The sequence below is a fragment of the Aspergillus campestris genome, assembly GCF_002847485.1.
Source record: "Aspergillus campestris IBT 28561 chromosome Unknown P168scaffold_15, whole genome shotgun sequence".
NCBI classification, from domain to species: domain Eukaryota; kingdom Fungi; phylum Ascomycota; class Eurotiomycetes; order Eurotiales; family Aspergillaceae; genus Aspergillus; species Aspergillus campestris.
This window is the reverse complement of record NW_020194350.1, coordinates 527,349-550,277: the sequence shown is the minus strand read 5'-3', so window position 1 is coordinate 550,277 and position 22,929 is coordinate 527,349. Positions and strand designations below refer to the sequence as shown.

At 50.6% G+C, this 22,929-nt stretch overlaps 11 protein-coding genes and 1 non-coding gene across 12 annotated transcripts; 7 read left to right on the top strand and 5 right to left on the bottom strand.

Annotated features, from left to right (window-relative positions):
- Positions 1 to 193: 193 nt before the first annotated feature.
- P168DRAFT_276393 (pyruvate dehydrogenase (acetyl-transferring) subunit E1 beta) lies at positions 194 to 1,835 on the bottom strand. The gene is made up of 4 exons (XM_024835556.1): positions 1,454 to 1,835; positions 1,253 to 1,376; positions 888 to 1,174; positions 194 to 829 (listed from the first exon to the last, which is right to left on the bottom strand). Exons 1-4 carry the CDS (start codon positions 1,702 to 1,704, stop codon positions 358 to 360), a joined length of 1,134 nt encoding a protein of 377 aa, XP_024688992.1. The 5' UTR covers positions 1,705 to 1,835; the 3' UTR covers positions 194 to 357.
- Positions 1,836 to 2,075: 240 nt separating this feature from the next.
- Positions 2,076 to 4,003, top strand: P168DRAFT_276391 (uncharacterized protein; the record flags this gene model as incomplete). Its single annotated transcript, XM_024835555.1, has 2 exons — positions 2,076 to 2,239; positions 2,323 to 4,003. 2 exons carry the CDS (start codon positions 2,076 to 2,078, stop codon positions 4,001 to 4,003), a joined length of 1,845 nt encoding a protein of 614 aa, XP_024688991.1.
- P168DRAFT_276388 (enoyl-[acyl-carrier-protein] reductase) lies at positions 3,943 to 5,602 on the bottom strand. The gene is made up of 2 exons (XM_024835554.1): positions 5,203 to 5,602; positions 3,943 to 5,121 (listed from the first exon to the last, which is right to left on the bottom strand). The coding sequence occupies exons 1-2, from the start codon at positions 5,430 to 5,432 to the stop codon at positions 4,080 to 4,082; spliced, it is 1,272 nt and encodes a 423-aa protein (XP_024688990.1). The 5' UTR covers positions 5,433 to 5,602; the 3' UTR covers positions 3,943 to 4,079.
- A 390-nt stretch (positions 5,603 to 5,992) lies between these two features.
- On the top strand, positions 5,993 to 7,690 carry P168DRAFT_285512 (glutamyl-tRNA(Gln) amidotransferase subunit HER2; the record flags this gene model as incomplete). Its single annotated transcript, XM_024836210.1, has 4 exons — positions 5,993 to 6,131; positions 6,209 to 6,533; positions 6,596 to 6,771; positions 6,828 to 7,690. 4 exons carry the CDS (start codon positions 5,993 to 5,995, stop codon positions 7,688 to 7,690), a joined length of 1,503 nt encoding a protein of 500 aa, XP_024688989.1.
- A 119-nt stretch (positions 7,691 to 7,809) lies between these two features.
- P168DRAFT_293645 (SPRY domain-containing protein) lies at positions 7,810 to 9,149 on the bottom strand. The gene has a single exon (XM_024837851.1). It carries the CDS (start codon positions 9,126 to 9,128, stop codon positions 7,980 to 7,982), a length of 1,149 nt encoding a protein of 382 aa, XP_024688988.1. The 5' UTR covers positions 9,129 to 9,149; the 3' UTR covers positions 7,810 to 7,979.
- A 1,666-nt stretch (positions 9,150 to 10,815) lies between these two features.
- Positions 10,816 to 12,747, top strand: P168DRAFT_276380 (snoRNA-binding rRNA-processing protein ENP1). The gene is made up of 3 exons (XM_024835553.1): positions 10,816 to 11,279; positions 11,333 to 11,583; positions 11,635 to 12,747. The coding sequence occupies exons 1-3, from the start codon at positions 10,905 to 10,907 to the stop codon at positions 12,500 to 12,502; spliced, it is 1,494 nt and encodes a 497-aa protein (XP_024688987.1). The 5' UTR covers positions 10,816 to 10,904; the 3' UTR covers positions 12,503 to 12,747.
- A 451-nt stretch (positions 12,748 to 13,198) lies between these two features.
- On the top strand, positions 13,199 to 13,890 carry P168DRAFT_285509 (putative SNF7 family protein Fti1/Did2; the record flags this gene model as incomplete). The annotated part of the gene is made up of 2 exons (XM_024836209.1): positions 13,199 to 13,243; positions 13,306 to 13,890. 2 exons carry the CDS (start codon positions 13,199 to 13,201, stop codon positions 13,888 to 13,890), a joined length of 630 nt encoding a protein of 209 aa, XP_024688986.1.
- Positions 13,891 to 14,295: 405 nt separating this feature from the next.
- On the top strand, positions 14,296 to 14,368 carry P168DRAFT_t157. Its single transcript has one exon. It is a non-coding gene; the product is annotated as a tRNA-Lys (tRNA).
- A 264-nt stretch (positions 14,369 to 14,632) lies between these two features.
- On the bottom strand, positions 14,633 to 15,073 carry P168DRAFT_222745 (RpiB/LacA/LacB family sugar-phosphate isomerase; the record flags this gene model as incomplete). The annotated part of the gene is made up of 1 exon (XM_024833109.1): positions 14,633 to 15,073. A coding segment is annotated over one exon (441 nt), but the record flags the coding sequence as incomplete, so codon positions are not given.
- A 1,480-nt stretch (positions 15,074 to 16,553) lies between these two features.
- On the top strand, positions 16,554 to 18,157 carry P168DRAFT_276370 (putative 2,3-diketo-5-methylthio-1-phosphopentane phosphatase). Its single transcript, XM_024835552.1, has 4 exons — positions 16,554 to 16,880; positions 16,955 to 17,280; positions 17,439 to 17,867; positions 17,927 to 18,157. Exons 1-4 carry the CDS (start codon positions 16,856 to 16,858, stop codon positions 18,032 to 18,034), a joined length of 888 nt encoding a protein of 295 aa, XP_024688984.1. The 5' UTR covers positions 16,554 to 16,855; the 3' UTR covers positions 18,035 to 18,157.
- A 722-nt stretch (positions 18,158 to 18,879) lies between these two features.
- P168DRAFT_313539 (FAD-binding oxidoreductase) lies at positions 18,880 to 20,797 on the top strand (the record flags this gene model as incomplete). The annotated part of the gene is made up of 3 exons (XM_024839671.1): positions 18,880 to 19,428; positions 19,487 to 20,352; positions 20,425 to 20,797. 3 exons carry the CDS (start codon positions 18,880 to 18,882, stop codon positions 20,570 to 20,572), a joined length of 1,563 nt encoding a protein of 520 aa, XP_024688983.1. The 3' UTR covers positions 20,573 to 20,797.
- Positions 20,798 to 21,520: 723 nt separating this feature from the next.
- Positions 21,521 to 22,237, bottom strand: P168DRAFT_244274 (HNH endonuclease signature motif containing protein; the record flags this gene model as incomplete). Its single annotated transcript, XM_024833920.1, has 1 exon — positions 21,521 to 22,237. A coding segment is annotated over one exon (717 nt), but the record flags the coding sequence as incomplete, so codon positions are not given.
- Positions 22,238 to 22,929: the final 692 nt, after the last annotated feature.

Below are 22,929 nucleotides of genomic sequence, written 5' to 3'. Positions count from 1 at the left end.
TTCTTCTGTCCATCTATTCTCTCATAAGGCATTCACATGAAGTCCGAAGATCTCGTGGACAACGAGGCTACGTGGATCTGAAAGGGACTGCAGGGACTTAAGGCATATTATCCTTAATACTCTATTGTTCGTAGATTCTGATAACATGGCATCATCAACACCAAAAAAGAAAAAAAAAAAAAAAAAGAAGAATGAAGATGTAAAGGTTGATTAATCAGTAGTCGTACAGATTTAAAAGTGAACATGGAAACGAAAACGACTTAGAGCTTGAAAGTAGACAGGAACAGGTCAAAAAGTTACCAAAAACAAAACAGAATTTATCCTCTTTTTATAGCGCCAGTTTTCTTGTCATACCATTTACAAACGCAGCAGCTTGGCGGCCTGGCCAACGATCGTGTCCTCCTGGGGGAAGCTGAGCTGCTCCAGACCAAGAGCGTAGGGCGTGGGCACCTCAGCACCGGTGACACGGACAGCGGGCGCCGTCAGGTAGTCGAAACCGTACTCCATGGACAGGGCGAGGATTTCGGAGGAGACACCGAACATGGGGTAACCAGATTCAACGGCCATGATACGGCCGGTCTTCTTGAGAGACTGGATGATGGTCTCCACGTCGAGCGGCTTCACGGACCGAAGGTTGATCACTTCGGCTTCGACTCCATATTTTTGCTTGAGCTCCGCCGCGGCATTGAGAGACTGACCCACACAGCGGGAAAGGGAAACGATAGTCAGATCCTTTCCGGGGCGCTCGATCTTGGCCTTGCCAAGAGGCAGAACGAAGTCACTCTTCTGAGCAGCCTCGCTCATGGGGAAGGCCTGTCCGTACATGAGCCTAGAATTTGTCAGCGCAAACGCATTCGCAGGACACGTGATACCAGAGTCACACATACTCGTTCTCCAAGAAGACGACCGGGTTGGGGTCGCGAATGGCGGCCTTCAACAGACCCTTGGCATCCTCCGAGCTCCAGGGCGAGACAACCTTCAGGCCAGGGATGCTGCCGTACCAGGCGGAGTAATCCTGGGAGTGCTGCGCGGCGACACCGGCGGCGAAACCGTTGGGGCCACGGAAAGTGATGTTGCAAGGTTGGATACCACCCGACATGTAGTGTGTCTTAGCGGCGGAGTTGATGATTTGATCGATCGCCTGCATGGCAAAGTTGAAAGTCATGAACTCGCACTACCGTCATATCATCGTCTCGTTAGCGAAAGTCGCTCCTTGCTATACATCCAATGTAACAACTCAGTGGACACTCACAATGGGGTGCAGGCCCGCGAGAGCAGCACCGACGGCGAGACCGCCGAAGCCAGCCTCAGTAATCGGGGTATCAATGACCCTCTTAGGACCAAAGCGGTCCAAAAGACCCCTCGTCACCTTGTAACTGGAAGCGGGAAACACCATTAGCCAAACCGCAACCTTATCATCAACCGAGTGCTGCTGTAGACCGGGGAATCATACGCTCCATTGTACTGCGCGACCTCCTCGCCCAGAATGAAAGTCTTCTGGTTGCTTTCCAACTCCTCGGCAAGGGCTTCGTTCAGTGCATCGCGAACGGTGACATCCTTGGTACCGCTCTCCGTGGCGTATCCCTGGGAGCGCACGGCCAAGGAGGCATATACCGGCTTGCGAAAAGCAGGGCGGAGGGGAGCGGAGGTAGGACGCGATGAGAGCAGACGAGCTGCAGGGCGGAAGAGTCGGGGAGCAGCCATGGCCGGGCTGGAGGACAAGAAAATGCAGACGAGATGGAAAAGTGGGAAACGAAAGAGTTGCAAGAAGATGTCAAGATCCAAAGACAGGCAACTCCGTTGGGTTAGGCGTCGATACTAAGGGCGATTTCTTCTCTTTTCCTCCAGTCTATTTTGCTGGATTTTGCTGAGAGTTTCGAGACTGTTGGGCACGGCTGACTAAGCCGGGGGTTGGTTCACCGGTGCCCACTTCTGTCCGTCTTTCTAGACCGAAAGTGTTGTAAACTGGAGAGATACTAGCTATCTCTCGATGATTACGGTGGTTCTTGCTGCGAGTATCGCTCTGTGAGGAGCTTCGGACAGAGACCGCATTTCGTTCAACCGGTTGAATCGATATGACGACTCGGATCCTTATCCTATCCCTTTGTTGTGCCGTCTTCGCTGTCCAGCCATCCGCTCCAGATCCTATCCCGGCCCCGTTACGTGATCTGAAATGGGGTCAACTTAATTTTCTCCACACTACTGACACACACGGCTGGCTAGCCGGCCATCTCCAAGAGTATGGCTTTGGAATCCGGGAGTGGTTCATCCCGAATGATCCATTCCGACTCATACTAGTGTATGCTAATCGGATACATCCAGACCATCTTACACCGCAGACTGGGGCGACTATGTCTCCTTCGCAAGTCGGATGCGGGAGAAGGCTGAGGCACAGGGACAGGATCTATTGGTGATTGATACAGGGGATAGAGTAGAGGGAAATGGTCTCTACGACTCGTCAGAGCCCAAGGGAGTGTATATCTCCGAGATCCTGCGACGGCAACACATCGACTTGCTCACATCGGGAAACCATGAATTGTACAAGCAGAGTACCTCGGAGGCTGAGCTCTTCACCACAGTACCCAACTTCCGTGGGAGTTACCTGGCATCCAATATTGACATTCTACACCCGGTGACGGAGGAGCTGGTGCCACTGGCTCCTCGCTTTAAGAAATTTGCTACCAAAAAGCAGGGCATTCGCATTGTCGCATTTGGCTTTCTCTTTGATTTCACAAAAAATAGCAACAACACTGTTGTGCACTCCGTGGAGAAGACAATCAAAGAAGACTGGTTTCAAGAAATCATCAGAGACAAAGATGTTGATCTCTTTCTGGTGATCGGCCATGTGGCCGTCCACTCCACGGAATACAACGCGGTCTTCAGCGAGATCAGGAATGTCCGATGGGATACACCGATTCAATTCTTTGGTGGTCACTATCACATCCGAGACTATGCCCGCTATGATTCCAAAGCGTATGGATTGGCCAGTGGTCGGTTCATGGAAACCATCGGATTCATGTCAATCGATGGCCTTGCCACCGCTACACGGCAAATAAACCCCGTTTTGACCAATCCTAGCTTCAATCGAAGGTATATCGATAACAACCTATTCTCTTTTCACCACCACACCGGCCTCGCCAGTGATACTTTTCCCACAGCCGAAGGTCGCAACGTATCAAAACTTATCCAAGAAAGTCGAGAGGAACTCCAGCTAGATAAGGTTTATGGGTGCGCCCCCAGGGATCTCTGGATGTCCCGCGTAAAATATCCGAGTGAGGATAGCATATATACCTGGCTCGCGAGCCAGGTACTCCCCGATTCATTGAGAGATGACACTCGTGGCGGAAACCCCGCCCTTGCTATTATAAACACCGGCGCTATCCGCTTCGATATCTTCAAGGGTCCCTTTACATACGACACGACCTTCATAGTGTGTCCCTTTACGAGCGGATTCCGCTATTTGAAAGATGTTCCTTACGACAAAGCACAGTTGATCGTGGAGATTCTGAATAAGCAGCCACAGATTCTTTCCAAAGGCGGGGCTCAAGTAGATTTTCCAACTTGGAACCTAGCACCTCCTGAGCAACAAGCTTTATCCTCAGACTCTGTCGTGGAGAACAATGCAATCGGGCACGATTCCCGCATGAATCAGAAACCGCTGCTGGACCTTGACCGTTCCGACAAGGACTCTATTCCAGGATATACTACCGTTGACGATGGTGGTACCGACGGTGACGATACGATCCATTCGTCTATTCCAATGTACCGTGTTCCCAATTGCATTCAATCTCTTGTCCCAGGGAACACATCCGAAACCCCACAAACCGTTGATCTCGTCTACATTGATTTCATCGAGCCCTACGTGGCTCTTGCTGCGAAGATGGCACGGCTGGACGTGAATTTTACAGAGGACAGTGATGTATATATGCCGTCGACGACACTGAATAGCATGCTTCTGGATTGGGTGAAGAGCAATTGGGTGTGTGATGCTGCATCGCGGTAGCCCTGTCTGTCATTATGTGTTTGTTACAGTCCAGATTAGATCATCTATATTATACATGGGAAACCGTTCAAATATCTCAATCGCCGCCCTCATACTTCAGTAGGCCCTTACCGCTGCGGTATCCCTCCAGGGTTCCCTGCACACCTGCCGCAAGCTCCGTGCCCTCAGTGTCCCACTTCCACTTGATCTCGTCCACAGGAATATCCTTGAACTTGCCCGTCCGAGTTAGCTGCAACACGTCCCTGATGGTGTTTTCCTTCTCGTGCGGGTTCTTGTCTCCCCACCGGCTCACCCAGAAACCATCGAACACCAGGTTCTTAAAGATCAGCAGCCCAGACGGCAGGGCAACGGGCTGCTTCGACATGGCACCGTAGGTGACCATATGCGAACCCGGCGCGAGGCACTTCGCCAGCGCAGTGGCGCTCTTACCACCGACGCAGTTGAGAGCCAGTCGGATAGGCTCCTTGCCCTTGCGAGTAAACTCATTCACCATGTTCCTGAACTCGCCAGAAACCAGCTCCGACTCGGTAATAACAGCGGTTGCTCCAAGCTCCTTCAGTTCCTTCTTCAGGACCTCCGTCTCCTCCGGGGTCTTCCTCTCACGAACGACATTGAGCGTCTTGATGCCCCATTCCCGCGCGAGCTGGATAGCCGCGCGTCCGACACCGCTGTTGGCCCCGTTCTGGATGAGCCACTCCTCCCCAGAGCGCAGCCAATCCCACTCGCAGAAATCCTTGATCATGCGGTAAGCAGTGACGGGGTTAACGCTCACAGTGCTGATCTGCAGGGGAGTCAAGCCCTCCTTGTCCTCGATCTTGATCAGCTGCGACTCGTCCATCTGAGCGTGGGTGCGCCACGTGCCCTGGCCCGTCTTTTTCATGACGACCCAGTCACCTTTGGATAGAGTCTTGACGTTGTGACCGATTGCGAGTACTTCGAAGGCGCCTTCGTTTCCAGCCACGGCCGACGGATCGTGTGTTCCGAGATCCGTTTGGAAAGGTGGCTTGCTCGGGTATACGCCTTGGATTTGGTTCACGTCGGCGGGGTTGAGCGGCGCGGCGAGGAGACGGAGCGTGACCTCTGTACCGGAAGGTGGGGAGATGGAGTGTTTGTGGAGTCTATAAAGTTAAGCAGGGTTAGTTAGTATGTGTAGATGATATCCATGATACATGACGTCGACGCGTCCGAGCACAACTTACTGAAGAACATCCTTCGGCTCCCCATACTGCGAATACACCAACGCCTTTGCCTGCGTATACCCATACACCGAGATAGACCTTCTATCTCCGAACGAGGGGCCCGGAGCCCAGCCTCTTGCGGCAGTTGCAGCTACCGGGGCATAAGGGCGGGCACCAGCTTTCAACGTCAGAAATAGAGAATTGTTCCGTGTAGTCTCCACGGCGGTTCGCAGAAATCGATGGGACAACATGGTGACGTTCGATTTCGATGTCCAATTGTGTATGTTCGGGTCAAGAAACTGTTGTGAGTCCCAGTTGTCGAACAGCTCTCCACGATTGTCGAAGAGACTGCGGATGACGTCGTTCTTCTAACCGTCGGGCCGACGGAGATTCTAAGACGCCGACTCCAGCTGGATCTAGGTTATCGAAGTGGAAGTTTGTTGATCCATTTTACTTCACCACTGAAAATAATTGATTGTACATATTGCAAACTTGTCTCATGATCAGATCTGAGGAGTACTCTCTTTAGAATGTCTTCGTATATTCCTGTCTACTGCATGACATTGATCCAAACCATTGATTAGTCATTAAGGTCCAGCCAAGAATGTCAAGTTCGGGTCCGATAATCAGATCGGATCGACTTTCTGATAGCTTCTAGCCAGCAATTGATACTGCCTACTTAAGTACTATAATACCCTTGTCTCGCCTTAGTGGCTGTGCTAGTAGGTGACGCGCTTTCAATCACAATCTCGCTATCCTGGAGTGGGCATCCAACAGCTTGTCGCGAGTTGTTTCTCTACCGGAGTCCTAAATGTCTCTTTTGCGCGAAGCCGAAAGATGCATCATTAACCAGACGAGTCATGCAGCTCTCAATGCCTTTATAACCCCGCTTCAGCGCTCGGGGCAGTGGAGGGAGTGTGTGAGAGAGGCGGACCTTCGAAGTGAGCAGGGTGAGTTGTCGGTTGAGCGGTTATGTCAACCCCCGGGGTATTTAATCCTATAGACTAACCAGCTTGGATACATACAGGCAAACCAAAATCCAAAGTAGACGGGCGTCTAGTCTCCGTCAAAGACAATATCTGTACCCGCGAATTCCCAACAACATGCGCCTCTGCGATCCTGAAAGACTTCTCCAGCCCGTTTAACGCGACAGTGGTCGAACAATTGAACGATGCCGGTGCCGTCGTGGCAGGAAAGACCAATTTGGATGAGTTTGGCATGGGTTCGCATTCGATATACTCGTCTTTTGGGCCTGTTCAAAACTCCCGGGTGTCGCACGACCAAGAGGCCTTGTCGTCCGGTGGTAGTTCTGGTGGGAGCGCTGTAGCTGTCGCGACGGACCAGTGTTTTGCGTAAGTGAATTCCATCACGCGCTGTGGACCGAATTCAACGAACAGACCTGACATGTGTTTAGAGCTTTGGGTACAGATACCGGTGGCTCTGTTAGGTTGCCAGCTGCGTATACTGGCACTTTTGGATTCAAGCCGTCTTATGGATTGGTCTCCCGGTGGGGTGTGGTCGCATACGCGAACTCACTGGACACAGTCGGGATATTGGGGAAGAGGGTATCCGATGTCCAGGATGTCTTTGGTAAGTCGTTCTTAGCATATGTGAAGCCTATCGTACTGGCTGACTGTTGAATGTAGGCATCTTGAATCAGCACGATCGACGCGACCCGACGAACCTTTCCCCGTCTTCGCGTTCCCGAATCCTCTCCAACCTTCAGATGCCTAAATTCGCATCTCGGATGACATCTCGACCCCTCAGAGTTGGATTCCCCGTCGAGTACAATATACAAGAACTTGCGCCTTCGGTTCGCCGTGCCTGGTCCAGCACCTTGGATCGTATGCGAAAACAAGGCCACACCATCCTTCCTGTCTCCCTTCCGACTACTAAATCAGCTTTATCGGCATATTACGTTCTCGCGCCGGCAGAAGCTTCTTCCAACCTGGCGAAATACGACGGTGTAAGATACGGGACACGTTCAGAAGGTGGTGACATGCACCCAGGGGAAGCTCTCTATGCCACAACAAGAGGGGAGGGCTTTGGACAAGAGGTCCAAAGACGGATCCTTCTCGGCGCGTTCAGCCTGAGCGCCGACGCTATGGACAATTATTTCATTCAAGCGCAACGAGTCCGTCGTCTTGTCCAGAAAGATTTCAATGACGTTTTTGCGGCAAATGAACCGCTGTCTTCTCTGCAACCGAATGAGGGCCAAGAACCAGATGACGGTGTCGATATCCTTATATGTCCGACAGCTCCCTCTTCACCTCCAAAAATCTCAAAGCTTTTGGATCCGAGCGCCACTACCCCTTTAGATGGGTACATGAATGATGTGTTCACAGTCCCTGCCAGTTTAGCCGGGCTACCAGCTATCTCCATCCCGTCCACTACGGATTGCCATGAGGGCGACGATGAGGGCCCAGCCGGGATCCAAGTAATTGGCCAATACGGCGATGATGACCTGGTCCTACAGACAGCGGATTATCTTGTACGGTCGAATTCTTGAATATCATGGGCCACAAACTCCTACGGTTGATATAGGAAGTGCTGCAGGACTTCGACTCCGAATCCTTTTTTCTTTCTCCCTTTCTTTCTCTTCCAATTCATTATACTAAACCAACCCACAGCCTGTAAATTACATTGGGTAAGGAGTCACAAATTGTCTCCAGTCCAAACAAACGACATGTCTTATTCTGTTGATTGGATGATGGAGATTGGTATCAACAGTCAACAATCAAAGGGAATTATATGCAAATTACCCACTATCCACGCGGTAAAAGCCCACGCAAGCAAACTTAGGACATCTCGATGTCTCCACCAGTTGCTGCATTTTCTGGAGCTTCTGCATTCGATGTACCTTCAGCACCATCTGCCATAGGCGTGTCGCCCGTGGTATGGCTAGCACCAACCTCTAGCTTTGAAGGAGCCGGCACAGTACTGTTGCCGGTGTTTTCAAGGACCGCATTGTTCGACGCAACGTCTGCAGGCATAGCGGATTCATACGCCGCTCCAACACCTCCTTTGAGAACCTCAGAACCCCCAACAGCCCCAGAACCCGTGCCATCGATTTCTGCTTTCCCAACAACGTCGCCATCAACGCCGCCCCAGACCAGCATAGCCTCGACCTCATCGACGACGTCGGCCACGATATCTTCAACGATCTGCTCGTTGAACCGATCCCCCATGCCGCGGACAGGTTCGTCATTGTCCGCATAAGGCGGCGGGCCGAACCACCAGGGCGCCTCAAAGCGACATTCCACTGCACCGCCGTTGTAGCAGCTCACTGCTGGGTAATACCCAACCATGCCGTCATCTGCGTTCTCTCGCTCGCCGAGGCCCAGATTGTTGGTCCCGTTTACGAGTCGACTTGCCGGCGGAAGGAAGGCGTATAACTCCCTGAAAGGAGTGCCCATCTTTACACCGTTTTTGAAGATGGTAATGCTGGACCCGGGGAGGGTGCGCAACGAGGCGTCCTCGGTATTGGTTGGTGACGGTTGTCCCAGGGTGGAGGTTTCTTTAAGATTGAAAGCATAATCGCGGAGCTGTTTCGAGGGAAACACATTCGACTGCTGCCAGTAAAAGTCGGATTTATAATGGAAGGGGATACGATCGCGAATGATGTTCGCGGCGGACGGAGGTTCAGAATTCGGAGTCGATGCATCGCCATCAACCGCAGGATCATAGGCGCCCTCCACTATTTTCTTATGGAGAGACAGAGGCGGAAGAGTAATGAGTAAACCGATGACATCCCCCTCGCGGATCGATTCGCCTTTCGGGAAGAAATACTCGCAGCGCATCCGATTGACCACCTCTCCATTCACATCGCGTATTCCGTAACCGTAGCAGTCAACGCCCACGTTGACGTCGAGGTCTGCCTCCCTGCGCGCGAATCCTAGACGCACATGGCCCCTAGAAGGTAACCCTCCGTTCCCGGACGTCTCCATTGCATCTGGACCTTGCATGACGCCGTTGATGATGCGCGCTTCGTAGTAGAAGGTCCCTTCACGCGCGCAAACGTTCGCGCGCGCGGTATGCCACGGTTCGCTGGTCGTAACGGCGAGGGCGTCTTTGCTGAAGGATATCGCAGCTGGCGAGTCCTCGAAGCTGAAACGGGCGTGATACGGGCTGACATCAGTTTGGCGGTATTTGATATGCGGGAATCCTGGGTCAGCGATGGCGTAGCTATAGCGGTATCCGTTCTTATTTGTGAGTTTGTCGGCGACTTCGTAGAATTCGTAGTCCTGGCCGATTGTCCCTGATTCTTTCCGAGCCACAAAGTTCATCTGGCGAGGTTGGGGAGGCAGCAAGTCCGATGGTCTTGGCTCTGAAATCAGCAGTGGCCGTAGGATAGACAATTCCGAGCTCGAGAGGGTGGAGTTTTGGACGGCGGTAGTTTTTTTCTTGGGGGGCGCACTATCCGTGTCGAGACCTTTCGCTTCGCGCTTTTTACGACTGTCCCGTTTGTTGCGCTTCGACCTCCCCCCGTCACCTTGGGCGGAGACTATACTTGGGGGCGCGGGCGAGGATCTGACATTTTGGTCTGATGGAGGTCCGTTGAAGAAAGGTACGCTTCCCGGGGGTTGGATTGGAGAATTGATGTTTGATGAGGGGGCGGGGGATCCGGTCGGTTGTGTAGACGCCATAATGTGCGACTGTGGTGGTGTTGCCCTTGACACTCGAATTTGGGCCAAGTGGTACTAGGAGGATGACTATCTTCAGAGTAATTGTCTCGAAGCAATGTGGTGTTTTGCGATTGTCACGCTTCTGGCAGAGCTCTTCACGGCCGTGGAATCCCAGGCGGGAAAGGCGAGCTCCCTGAGGGATGACACATACAGTAACAAGTATAGCTCCCCGGGCGGTCAAGTCGGGTATAGATAGTGTCGATCGATCGGAGGAATTGCGGATTGGCCGTTTGAGATAGTTGTTATGGTGGATGAGAAACGCGCATTAGCGACGAGGATGTAGGGTGCTAGATGCGCAGGTGAAAACACCGCGGTGACCGGATATGGATATGACGCAATTGGAGGCTAGAAAGTCTTATACAACGCGAGATCCCTGCCCCTGTCGTATACGTCGATAGGAAGTAGATATCTCGTAGAAAGCCTGTTTCTAGCTATGGATTGGTCAGCTTCGCATTCTAGCGACAATGAAGAAATGAATTGAGTGTCCACGGTATGTAGAACAAGTCCTCATTACGAGGAGTTCCAAAGTGGGGCTCCAGCACGTACAGTAGTTTAACTAGTAATGGATAGAATGAAGGAAACTGTACAATTTGTAGTAGGTATACAGTAAACAATCCAAAGTCAAAATTCCTGCAATATCAAGAGAGTCGAAGGTGGAAAAAACATGAGCGCAAGATGGATTACGACGTAAGAGGAGGCGGTCAGTAGGTATAATGCCAGCAGAAGAGCTGCCGGCAATCTGAGCGGTAAGATAGGCGGTAAGAAAGTATACCGCCCGGCGGAACAGGAAAGGAACAATTCCCCACTTGGAAGCCTAAGGAGGGGAAAAAAGGGCAGAAAAAAAAAGTTTGGCCGCAGTAGTCACATGACCCGAAATTTACACACATTTTCCATATCATGCTTTATCTCCGCCTTGGCGTCCTGGCGATCTAAGTCTCTGAGGAAAAAATTTGTCTATCCTTCGATCCTGTCGTGGATTTTCTTTTGGGAATACTTTCGATCCCATAGCTTTACCCAAATCGAGGGATCGCAGCCACGATGCCCAAGGTAGCTGCAACTCGCGCCACCGCTGGTGCGCGCAGACATAATCCTCTCGCCGAGGATATCGTAACTGCAGGCCATATTCGGGCCCAACCCGGCAAAAAGAACAAGCGTGTGTCGCAGAATGGCGAAGACAATGAGGATGGCGAGCGTTTTATCGACGCGAAAACGTCGCGCAAGATCCTTCAAATCGGCCAGGAACTAGCCGACGAAGATGCCGCCGAACGGAAATCTATCGCGGGACCGATGCCCACAAATGAGCACTCGGCGTTCGACTTCGGCTCTCGACCGGAGGACGATGAACTGTTGTCGGATGATGAAGGAAATATGGAGGAACAATGGGGCGACGAGGAGGAAGAGGTTGAGGAAGTGGTATGGATACGGCTGTATTCCAATGAAACACTCCATGCTGACTGATTTAACAGGAAGTTGATCCGAATGATCTCGATTTATTCCATAAATTTATTCCTCGCGACGATGAAGACCCGATCTTCAACCCCTCGGGGCCAGAAGCCCGTGGCCAGAGCACGAACCTGGCTGATCTCATTCTGGAGAAGATCGCAGAGCATGAAGCAAAGCAGTCGGGTTCTGGGGAGAGCGCGCCATTCGTCCAAGGTGGTGGAGCGCCTGAAGATGCCGTTCAAATCCCAGCTAAGGCGATAGAAGTATATGAAAAGTGAGCACCTTGGAACAGCACTTGCATGTCTAGGATTCTAACATAGACCAGAGTTGGCATGATTCTTTCCCGCTACAAGTCCGGACCTCTCCCGAAACCGTTCAAAATTCTCCCTTCGATCCCCAACTGGCCTACTCTTCTCGATATCACCCGTCCGGAGTCGTGGACCGCCAACGCCACTTATGCTGCAACAAGGATTTTCATCTCGTCCAAGCCTGCGGTGGCGCAGGAATTCATCTCCATGGTTTTGCTGGACCGTGTTCGCGAAGAGATCCGTGAGACCAAGAAACTCAACGTCCATACGTACAACTCCCTGAAGAAGGCCCTATACAAGCCGGCTTGCTTTTTCAAGGGATTCTTGTTCCCTCTTGTCTCCGGCGGCATGTGTACCCTGCGGGAGGCTCACATCGTCTCGTCAGTCCTTTCTCGAGTCTCTATTCCAGTGTTGCACTCGGCCGCCGCATTACTGCGCATGTGCGATCTTTCTGCGGAACAATCGTCGAGATCGCTGGAAAGCACCGGTGCTGTGAATATGTTCATCCGTGTGTTCCTGGAGAAGAAATATGCTTTGCCCTACAAGGTCATTGACGCTCTTGTTTTCCATTTCCTCCGCTTCCGCGCCAACGATGAGGATTCGATTATGGCGGATGGACATTCGCGCGAAGCCAGCAAAGCATACAAACTTCCCGTGCTTTGGCACCAGTCCTTGCTGGTGTTCGCACAACGCTACCGCAACGATATCACCGAAGATCAACGAGAGGCGCTCCTCGATTTGTTGTTGGTTCGCGGACACAAGGATATCGGGCCCGAGGTTCGACGAGAATTGCTGGCGGGCAGAGGACGTGGAGTGGTCGTCCCTGATCCCGAGAGACAGAGCGCTCTTGAAGCAGGAGATGATACCATGGATGTTACGGCGTAGCCGATGTACATCGAACGGGTCGGGGACCATGTGCGCCGGCTGGAGGAAGGCGTGTACATTGTGCCCTCCTCAGCCATTTTCTGTTAGATACCTTTTTGGTCTTTCCATTCAGCCTATTTTCGCCCGGAGAGACCTTAACGGCATATGTTTATGTCTCTATGACTTGACATGAGTTTTCCTTGAGTTTATTCATTTATATAGTGGATAGGAGTTTTCACGGCATTTACTTGTTTCTTTGTTATGCGCATATCCCTTGATCTTGGTCAAAGAATTGCAGAATCATGGTCTTTGTAGGCGTAATAAAATGTCTGATCGTACCAATATGGTTGTGTAGTAACTGGTACATGAAGTATACTCAAGTCCATTGAAATAAATGTACATGTGGCTTACCTAACTGGGAAGGATGCACTAGATTATCTGGGTACTCCTCGGGCTGATCCCTGTTAAGGTCGGGGTGACGTTGCCACACAAGGCTCCCCTCACTCATTCTAGAATCTTTCGACCACGAACGTTGCCTCCCACTTGTTTGCGCCAGAAACTGCCTCCCACTACTACTTTGACATAACCTACTTTTTTTTTGTCTTCTACTTTCGCTTTCTCTCTGATATATACCTTGAGAACATCCAAATTTCATTACCAACCCTACGGAAACGAAAGCGAAAACAGAAGAAGCGTTTCCACCCCGCCTTTTCCACGATGGTTCGCAAGGATCCAATCTTCGAAGCCCGGACTAATGTCAAGGTGGGACATTCTTCCCGTTTATTACGGTCATTCAGTGTTGCTAATTGATACTATCTTTGTAGTTACATTCCAACCGGCTCAAAAAAGAGGCTTCTCGCGCAGAGTCCACCTTCAAATCCGAGAAAGCCAAGGCCGACAAAGCCATGAAAAACCGCGAATTCCAAATCGCTCGCATCCATGCCTCGTCCGCCGTGCGCGAAAAACGTCGACAGGTTACCCTGAGAGCGGAGGCCGCTCGGGCTGACGTGATAATCAATGAGCTCAAGGCGGCACAGAGCACTCGCGACACTTCGAGGACGCTGGCGCTGGCGTCCCGGGGTCTGGACGCCGCATCGAAGAGTGTCAATCTTGAGCATCTGGTCTCTCACGCGAACAACTTCCTGGCGCGCTCGGAAGATTTCAAGATCGCTAGTAGTGCTATCGAGGATGTCGCCTCGGGGATTTCGATGCAGGAATACGGTGCGGAGGGAGAGACTGATGTTGACCGTTTAATGGAGCAACTTGCTGATGACGCCGGCGTCGATATGCGAATGGCTTTGGAAACAAACCCGGCTCCGAAGGAAGATGTCAAAGATCAGAAGCAGAGCGAGACAGAGCTCGAGGATGGGCTGGGGGCAAGGCTACGTGCTCTTCGCGCGGCGAATTAAACAGCATCAGACTTTCTCGATCTCTTCCGTTCGGGGATCGTGAGATTACAGGTGGTGTCTTGATTTCTGCACATATATCCCTTCGATGTTTTGAACTGTAGACCCCCATGCAGTTCCGCTTTCCCTTTCTTTATATGGATATTCATGAAGTTACGCCCTCTTTATGGTAATAACACAGACCTCTTTCTTGGAATTGTTTCTAACTTCCTGTAACAGCATATCTCTTATACGATGCTCATGGCATGTTTCATAAACTAGCTTTTCCAGGCGGGTGCCAGGTTATGGTCAAGAAGTGTTCCGGGGACTTCTCTAGGAATGTCTTGCTCTTTTTCATAAACGGGATAAACAATCATCTGGTATGGCATGTTTCGTTATGCAAACTGTTCTACGGTCCAATCACGAGTCGCCTGGCTAGCTCAATCGGCAGAGCGTGAGACTCTTAATCTCAAGGTTGCGGGTTCGACCCCCGCGTTGGGCTCATATTTTTCTATTTTCTACTTTTTGCTTGGCTGTAAGGTGTTTTTTTATAGTGTCTGTCTTATTCGCATGTTGCTTTACGTCTCCTGGCCCTGTCTTGATCTTTTGCTGTTACAGTTTTGGTAGCCAATTCTCTTACATGGTCAGCCTCGCGGACTATTCAGCTCTTGTGACAACTTCAAGGGAGATCGCTTTCTTCCCTCTTCATTACAGTATGATATGATTACGGTATGATATAACAATTCTATGACGCCGCAACCCCCACCAAATCCCTCTCATAATTATGGATCGTCTCGATCTTCTGCGCACTGGCACTCTTCGGATCAAACCGATGCTGCACCCACTCCGACGCCAACTTCTTCGCCAACTCCACCCCAATCACCCTCTGCCCAAAGCACAGAACCTGCGCATTATTGCTGAGCACTGACCGCTCGACACTGAACGGGTCATGCGCAGACACCGCCCGGATGCCGGGGACCTTGTTCGCGGAGATGGCGACGCCCATCCCGGTCCCGCAGATCAGTAGCGCGCGGTCCACCTGGCCGGCGCGGACGAGCAGAGATGCGTGGACGGCGGGGTGGGGGTAGGCGGTTTTGTCGGCTGGCGAGTCGACGCCGACGTCTGTGACGGACTCCACGAGCGGGTGGTTCTCAAGGGCCTCTTTGACGGCTTCTTTGTAGTCGTGGCCGGCTTCGTCGCAGGCGATGGCGATCCTTAGGGGTGTGGTGTTGACGGTTGCCATTGTGTCGATTGAGTTGATGTTGGTTTTGATATTTAGGATTGAGAGGCTGTCTTTGTTGTTCTGCAAGTATGAATGATGCTGGGAAGTCTGAATGTGTCATGGACTTCTTCCAACGCGCATAAAGACTCCATATGTTATATATGAACACATCCCTACCTGAGAATGTACGGTTGCAGTCACCACTTTTTAAGCTCAGATGGATCGGTCAACCTTAATGCAAATGGGGGTCAACTATCTATGATGTTGGCTCAAAAGCTTATTGAATGGGGTAGCGGACTATTCATCGAATAAAATATTTGAAATTGTTCTAGGCCAGACTAGAGATGTGTTGAATCTGAGAATGAGAAGACAATTTAGTGCATCTTCGAAAGGGATTATCCATGATTATCCCGTATATCTTGATTTACTATTGGAGACGACGCCGCATGCGGTCACTTTGTGTGCACCATGACCTTATCCGTCGATTTTATAAAGGATAAATGGGCTACTCCCTTTGTTTCTACTTTGTTTTTATTCATTTATGAATATTAATATGTATTAATGTTTCAATCAAGAAATAATTGAGAACAATTCTATTTTATTCGTTGGATTGTTCTGCCTGTGCTGTCACTAAATATAAAATAAATGTAGTCTCCATATGCAACCGCTCCTCCTTCAATTCCAGTAACGGTAAAGTATCAGAGTGCTCCATCTTTAACGTGCCCAATGCCCATACTTTGCTTCTTTCTGTGGCTCCACAAACACCCCATTCCCCACCTGGGGTTTCAATGACCCCATACTCAGTCTTCCACTCTACTGTACCAAGGATAGTGAGAGGAGACAGTCTCGTGATGGTGATGGTCGCCGCCATGGAACAGCATACGTTGAAGCTGTTGTGATAACAACAGCCACACTCAATACTATATGCTCATATGTCACATGGAAGGCCGAAAGCACAGGTATATTTTGGTTGTTGTGGTGCTCGAAAAGGAAACGATGAGCATTCCATCTCATTCCTTACGATAAAAACTGACGCTATTTCGTGATCGCTACAGTGGATGGATATTATATCTCCGTGCTACATATGCGGTACTGACTTTCTTCCCTATGGAGTCTACAAATATGAGAATGCACAACTTGATAAAGCGCCCTATTGGGCTGATATTCGAGAAATCAAACACCCAACACCCGTGATTCTGCCAAAAAGACAATGTCTTATCAATACGATCCTAGGTCATATGTCATTTTTCACGATGATGGTCTTCAAGTTATCTGGCTAGATAGGAAAGTGTGGATGTAATTTATGGGAAGGTCTACCGAGGACTGTGAGTCTCCGTCTTGGCCACAGGTGGCAGAAGAGCCCGCCAGACTCTTTTGCATGGGAACGATGACGTTAATCTTATATCAGCCAGGAGAATTTACCAATCAGCGCGACAGCTCGGTCGGCATGCCGGCGGGATGGGATTTCCCAGTTTTAAGCCAGGACTTTTTTCATAGTCTTGGCCCTCTGGGTCCACACATATGCCGATTATTATAGGCTTTGCCTCTGGATCCGCACTTCGCGCCCACCACGGCCCTCCTTCGGTGGAAACTGGGAAAGAGTCGTAAACCAGTCGACGATGTCTACGTCATGCTGCCCTGGGAGTGCCTCAGATTGTGGCCACCGTCCATTTGCCACGCGAAAATATAACATGCCCGACTCCCCAATCGGTCCAACCCATTTCAACTCTATTTACCATATTGCTCAGCACAAACACACCAAACAAAATGAGAAAGACAGTTTGCTTTTCCGGTAAGCCAGCCACAAGCCAGGAACACGAGCCAGGAACCAAAGATTCCCGCCGGACACTAACCACCATACTGTAGATTTCGATGGCACCATCTTCATGCAAGACACGGGCCATGTGCTCGTCGACAATCTTGGCTGCGGATCGAAGCATCGGCAGCTCATTGAGGAGCAGATCAAGTCGGGACAGCGGTCCTTCCGCGAAGCCTCCGAAGAGATGTGGGGTACGCTCCGGGTTCCCTTTGAAGATGGGTTCGAAGTCATGGAGAAGCACCTAGAGATGGACGCAGGGTTCCAAGATTTTCACCAATTCTGCATTGATAAGGGTATTGATTTCAATATCATTAGCGCCGGGTTGAAGCCTGTCCTACGGAAGGTGCTGGACACTTTCCTAGGAGAAGACGAGGTGCGTTCGGAATTTTCCTTTCCTTGTTTATTTTATGTTATCTATGTTTCTTTTTTTGTTTCATTTATATCTTATGTCTTTCACCATTATTTTCGCTTTTGGTGTTTCGGTTCCCCCCTTTTTTGTATTGAACAATGAAGTAACTAACCAACCGATAGTCCTCGAAAATTCAAATCGTGGCCAACGAAGCCGACATCGGTAACGATGGGTCGCAGTGGAAGCCCATCTGGCGACATGAAACTGAACTGGGTCACGACAAATCCATATCCATGAAAGAGGCTCGTGCAGAGGCTGAGGCAGATTGTGTCGACGGCGAGATCCCTCTCGTTATTTTCATCGGCGACGGTATCTCTGATCTGGCGGCAGCGCACGAAGCAGACGTTCTGTTTGCACGAAAAGGTCTTCGCTTGGAAGAATACTGCATCGAACACAAGATCCCGTACATTGCCTTCGAAAGCTTCTCGGATGTGAAGAATGCACTCGAGAAGATCATCAAGGAAGACGAGGAGAAGACCGGTGGCGTGGGAACGCCGGCGCGGTTCAACCCACGTGCTAATATGTGGAGACGCATCTCCAGCAGACAAGCGGTATGTTGGTATTATATCTGATTTGAGTATAGGACATGGCTGATTTGAAATGCCCGCAGGTTCCTAAGCTCGTTGCCGCGACACCGAAAGAAGAGAAGATGATGTTCTGGCCGGAGACCTTCTCCGAGTATCAACCCACGACCGATGCGAAAAAGGTCACCACTTAGACTTTGGTTCTATAGCTGGGTGTAGGTCCATTTTTACGTTGGCGTTTTTGGAACATATCCAAGGAGTCTATTTTCTTGACTAGATAGAGTACATATTATCTTCTATGTATATACATACTTACTACATATCTTGTCCATATCATCGTTATGTGGTCTCTAGACATGCACCGTAGCACCTCATGAGTTGCCAGGTACAACCACTCACCGTTAGGACAGCTTAGGCCCTCTGTTCAACCTTGAACCTTAATGCTATTTGATTAAGGGTATCCAATGAAGGGTTTCATCCCCCTGACGCAATAGAATTGAACAACCGTACACCTTGAGACAAGATACAATGGGCCACGCATGTCAATGAGGAAGTAAGTATAAACCAAAAAGTTCAAAAATCCAATTTAATGATATTTCTAGGATGGAGAGCCCGAGGTTCCTGCCGCGATGAGCCATTTCGCGATCGTCGCGTCCAAACGAACGTATTCGACGTATTCATCGTATTCCGGCCTCTTCTCCGCACGAAAATCACGACTACTCCGTAAGTGGTAAGCAGGAAGCAGAACTAGCCCCTTGAAGATCAGCATTTCTTCTTCCCCTATCCACCCCGCAATAACGGTTGATAGGGTTGATATTAAAGGATGAATTCCCCAGACCCATCCTAATGATGATCTTCAGCAACAATCTGAATGTGACATAACCGAGGTCGGCATCGGACCCAATCAGCCGTTAAGCCGTCCTTGTCTAGATCCGAACATGGACCAGGAGAATGGCGACTATAACTCCCCCGCAAGTCCCCCTTTGCTGTCCGGGGGACAGGAGGAATTCCCGTGGATCGCATCACCCCCCGCCACAACATGAAGATCCCGACCATCCTGTCGTTTGGCGCCCTGGCGGCAGCCTCGAGCATTGACGTGTGCGAGAAGCTTCACTCCCATTACCCCGAGTACACTGTGTGGGACCCCTTGAGCCCGCAAGGCCCCGAGTCCGCCCTCAATGCCTCCATGTACCGGACTGCGCGCTCCGAGTATTGGAATGGAGTCAATGCGAGAAATCGCCCAGCGTGTATCTTCTTCCCGTCCAACGCCGAGCAGGTTTCCGACGCCGTCAAGCACCTGAACGAATATCCTAACGTCGAATTCGCTCTCAAGTCCGGTGGCCACAACTTCAATGCGGGCATTTCAAGCACGGCAGGGGGTGTCCTGATCTCTTTCAACGAGAACCTCTCCTCGGCGACCCTGTCCTCCGATGGAAAGAGCTTCGAGGTGGGCCCCGGTGCCAGATGGGGCGATGTCTACGAGGCGGGGGCCAAGGACAACAAGATCGCCGTCGGAGGCCGACTCTCCAACATTGGCGTTGGCGGCTTCGTTCTGGGAGGAGGCCTTTCTTACTTGTCAGCTCAATATGTAAACAAAGTCCTTTCCCCCATGAAGTATGGGGATGCGAAACTGACGGATTGCTTAGGGATTGGCCTGTGATAACGTGATCGATTTCGAAGTGGTCCTCGGCAACGGCACAGTAACCCACGCGAACAGCAAGACCAACCCAGACCTCTGGTGGGCACTGAAAGGAGGCGGCAATCGCTTCGCCATCGTAACCAAGTTCACCTTGAAAGCGCATCCCGCCGGCGTGGACGGCAAAGTCTGGGGTGGTATCCGCTTCTACTCTCGCAACGACCGACAGGCCGTCTTCGAGGCCGTGTCGGAATTCGTCCGGGACTACCCAGACCCCAAGTCCGCCGTCATTCCGACCTTCGACTTTGGTCTACCGGGAGCAATCGTGTCCAACCCGGCTCTGTTCTTCTTCTACGATGGACCGACGCCGCCTGCGGGTGCGTTTGGAAGCTTGGACAAGATCAAGCCGTTGTTGAACACCACGGATACCACGACCTACCCCAAGCTGGCCGACCAAGCGGGCGGGGGCAAGATCTATGGCATCAACGCGGCAGCCCGAGTGAATGCATTTCCCAACCTGGACCCCAAAAAGACCAGCGAGCTTTTTGAGGATCACTGGAAACTATACCAGGACCAGATCAAGAACGACTCGAGCCGGGACATCGACATCCAAATCGGCACATTCACTCCCCAACCCGTATCCGTCTTGATCGCCAAAGCTTCGCAGGCCAACGGGGGTAACGCCATGGGACTGCATCCCGACCACGGGGACCGCATCTGGGTAGAGAATGACCTGATCTGGGTGAACCCCGTATGCAACAACGCCTGTCCGACATATCTGAAGAATATGGGAGACGGTGCCAATGCCAAGTTTGACGAGAAGTTCAAGGGAGAGAAGCCCACCAACTACAAGTCTGGCGATGTGGAGTTCATCTCGTAAGAACCCCCCCTCTTCTCTCTTTAGTTGTTAGTTGTCTATCCGTGGAAATACTAACGTGTATATATTAGACAAAACCCGCTGTTCATGAACGATGCCGCTGATTATCAGGACGTGTACTCGAGTTATGGAGAGGAGAATAAGGCGAGACTGCAGAAGATTGCCAAAGCTTATGATCCCAAGGGCTTTATGAAGAAACAGGGTGGCTGGGATCTGTAGTCGGACGGCGTATACACCCTGTCAGGAGTATGAAGAGTCTCTAGCGGCTGCTTTCGGGGTTACAGCTGAGCGTGGTTCAGACTAGTGCTCAGCGTGGTTGAGAAAATCATGCTAAAATCCTGAACCACGCCAGTATGTTGAGTATAGTTCAGGAATCTAACCCCCTTTGAAACACACTCACGCTACTCTACGAAAGCATCTGTGTATAATCCTATAAAGCACTGGAAAATCTTTTGGTATGGTTCGTGGAGTGATCTTCCCCCACTCTTTGAACCACGCTGAGCTATATCCTCTTCTCTCTAAAAGTACTCACATAGTGTCTGACTCTCTAAGAACCCCCCAGGTAAGGCCCCTAAAATACCCAAGGAACCTTACAAAAAATAATACAAGGAACTCTTTTAGGACCTTACTATCTTACTGAATCCTACTAGACCCTGCTGTTAAGGGGAAAGGGCGGCAGTAAGTCATCTTTTAGCTTATGGGAATCATACATAAATTTCCATACCCCCCTCCTTCAGGTCATTCATCGAGTATCATTACCATCACCCTTTTGTACGGTTCAAGCCGTTTTCCATCAGGAGAACGCCCAGTCGGGAGTCACGTTATATAGAGGAAGAATTATTGATACTTCTCTTTATACTCGATGTTATCTATACATGTGGCCAAGTCATGATGTGTTCGCCTGCATAGGGTTAAGTACTCAAGATATACCCATACGTATACATCAACATTCTTTATAAGATATACCTTTGAATTTCATGACCATGCTAATATAAGAATAATATATCCTTGTGCTGATTGCTAATCATTTCAATTCATATCGTTATTTATTAGGTGTTTGTCTTGCGATCACCTAACACCAGGGATTGCCCGATTGGCTTTGTGAGACGTGTCCTGCCTTCTCCGCTTGAGATGGTCGGCCAATGCGGACGTTCTCGTCGAGTCTAGTCATTGAAGGCCGGGGGCTCCGAGGCAACGGGGCAATGTCCTCCTCTTCAAATACTCTTCTTGTTCTGACGAATAACAAGTTGCCATTACAGGCTCGCCGCCGCCGTCGTCGTCGTCGTCGTCGTCGTCGTCGTCCTCAAGAGCGGTGTCCAAGACGTCCGCTGCCCCGCTTATAGCCAGGACTCGGTTTAAAGCCCACTGCATACCGAGTAACTCGATGGACGGTAGTGGGTACTTTTTTGGGTCTGGGGTCGTGATTGTAATAACATCACCAGACACTATTTTCTTCTCTGAATCACAGTCAAAGAGTTTCGTATTTCCCTGGCCCCCCTTGAGATCGTTCGAGAATAACGGTCTCTCTTCGAGAGACACCTGCGGGCTACAAACAAACTTCGGCAACCAGAAAAAACGGACACGGAGTGTCTTTTGATCGGTTGAGTACCCCGGTGGTTTCAGAGCAAATGAGGCCATACCCCAAAGTCGATGGACTGAAGCGGACAGCGACAACATATTGGCACATATCTCAGTGCCTTGGGCACTGTTCAGGACCTCTTCCCACTTGCGCACCCTCTGCGGGTTCCAGAAATTTCTCAGGTTTGACCAAAAAATCGTTTGCGCATTCTGATTCTTGCCCAGCGCGAATGAGTATATATGGGCGACATCAACGGGCGTTGAGGTTCTAGTGATGATGCAGTGGCCATTGTCGCGCACTTGGCACTAAAACATTATTAGCACCTGTCTTTCCACTATGTCGGATAGAATCTTACCGCAGTCTTGGGACATTCAGACCGCCGCTTTGAAGGTCTTCAACACTTCCCGACTCTTCAAGCTTTCGTTTGACCGATACCGCTACGGTGTCCGTCCGTCTACGGCTAGCCCCTAGGTAAAAAATAATTATTTAGCCCCAAATCACAGACTGTACGTCAACAATCGTTTCGATGGACTTACAGGTTTTCAATGTGCGGGTGAAATCACTGGTTGTCAGTATCGTTATAACCGGATCGCGGGTGTCTGGGTCACGGGCCATTTTGACAAGATTCTTTGACCTATCGACGTCCGAATACCAGAGACATGCCCTGATGGTCGTATTCACATTGGTAACTTATGCGGGCTCAGAGAGCTCATGTATGAGGTCTGCCTTCTCGCTGTTGATCTCTGGATAGGCTTCCATACCAGAAGTAAGATGTGGCAAAGAATACCACTCGGCTACAAAAGATATCTAGACACTTCTGAGCTCTGTGAGTACCCTTATATAGCCAATCTTATATTGCGACATAAGACTACTACCGATTTGCCGAACTCGCCCCAAACGTGGGTTCAACGGGGGTTCGAAGTATCGGTGAAGAGAAAAGAAGACAGTTCTTGATAGAAACAGGAGCTCAGTGATGGGACGTGCGATGTTGCGGGTG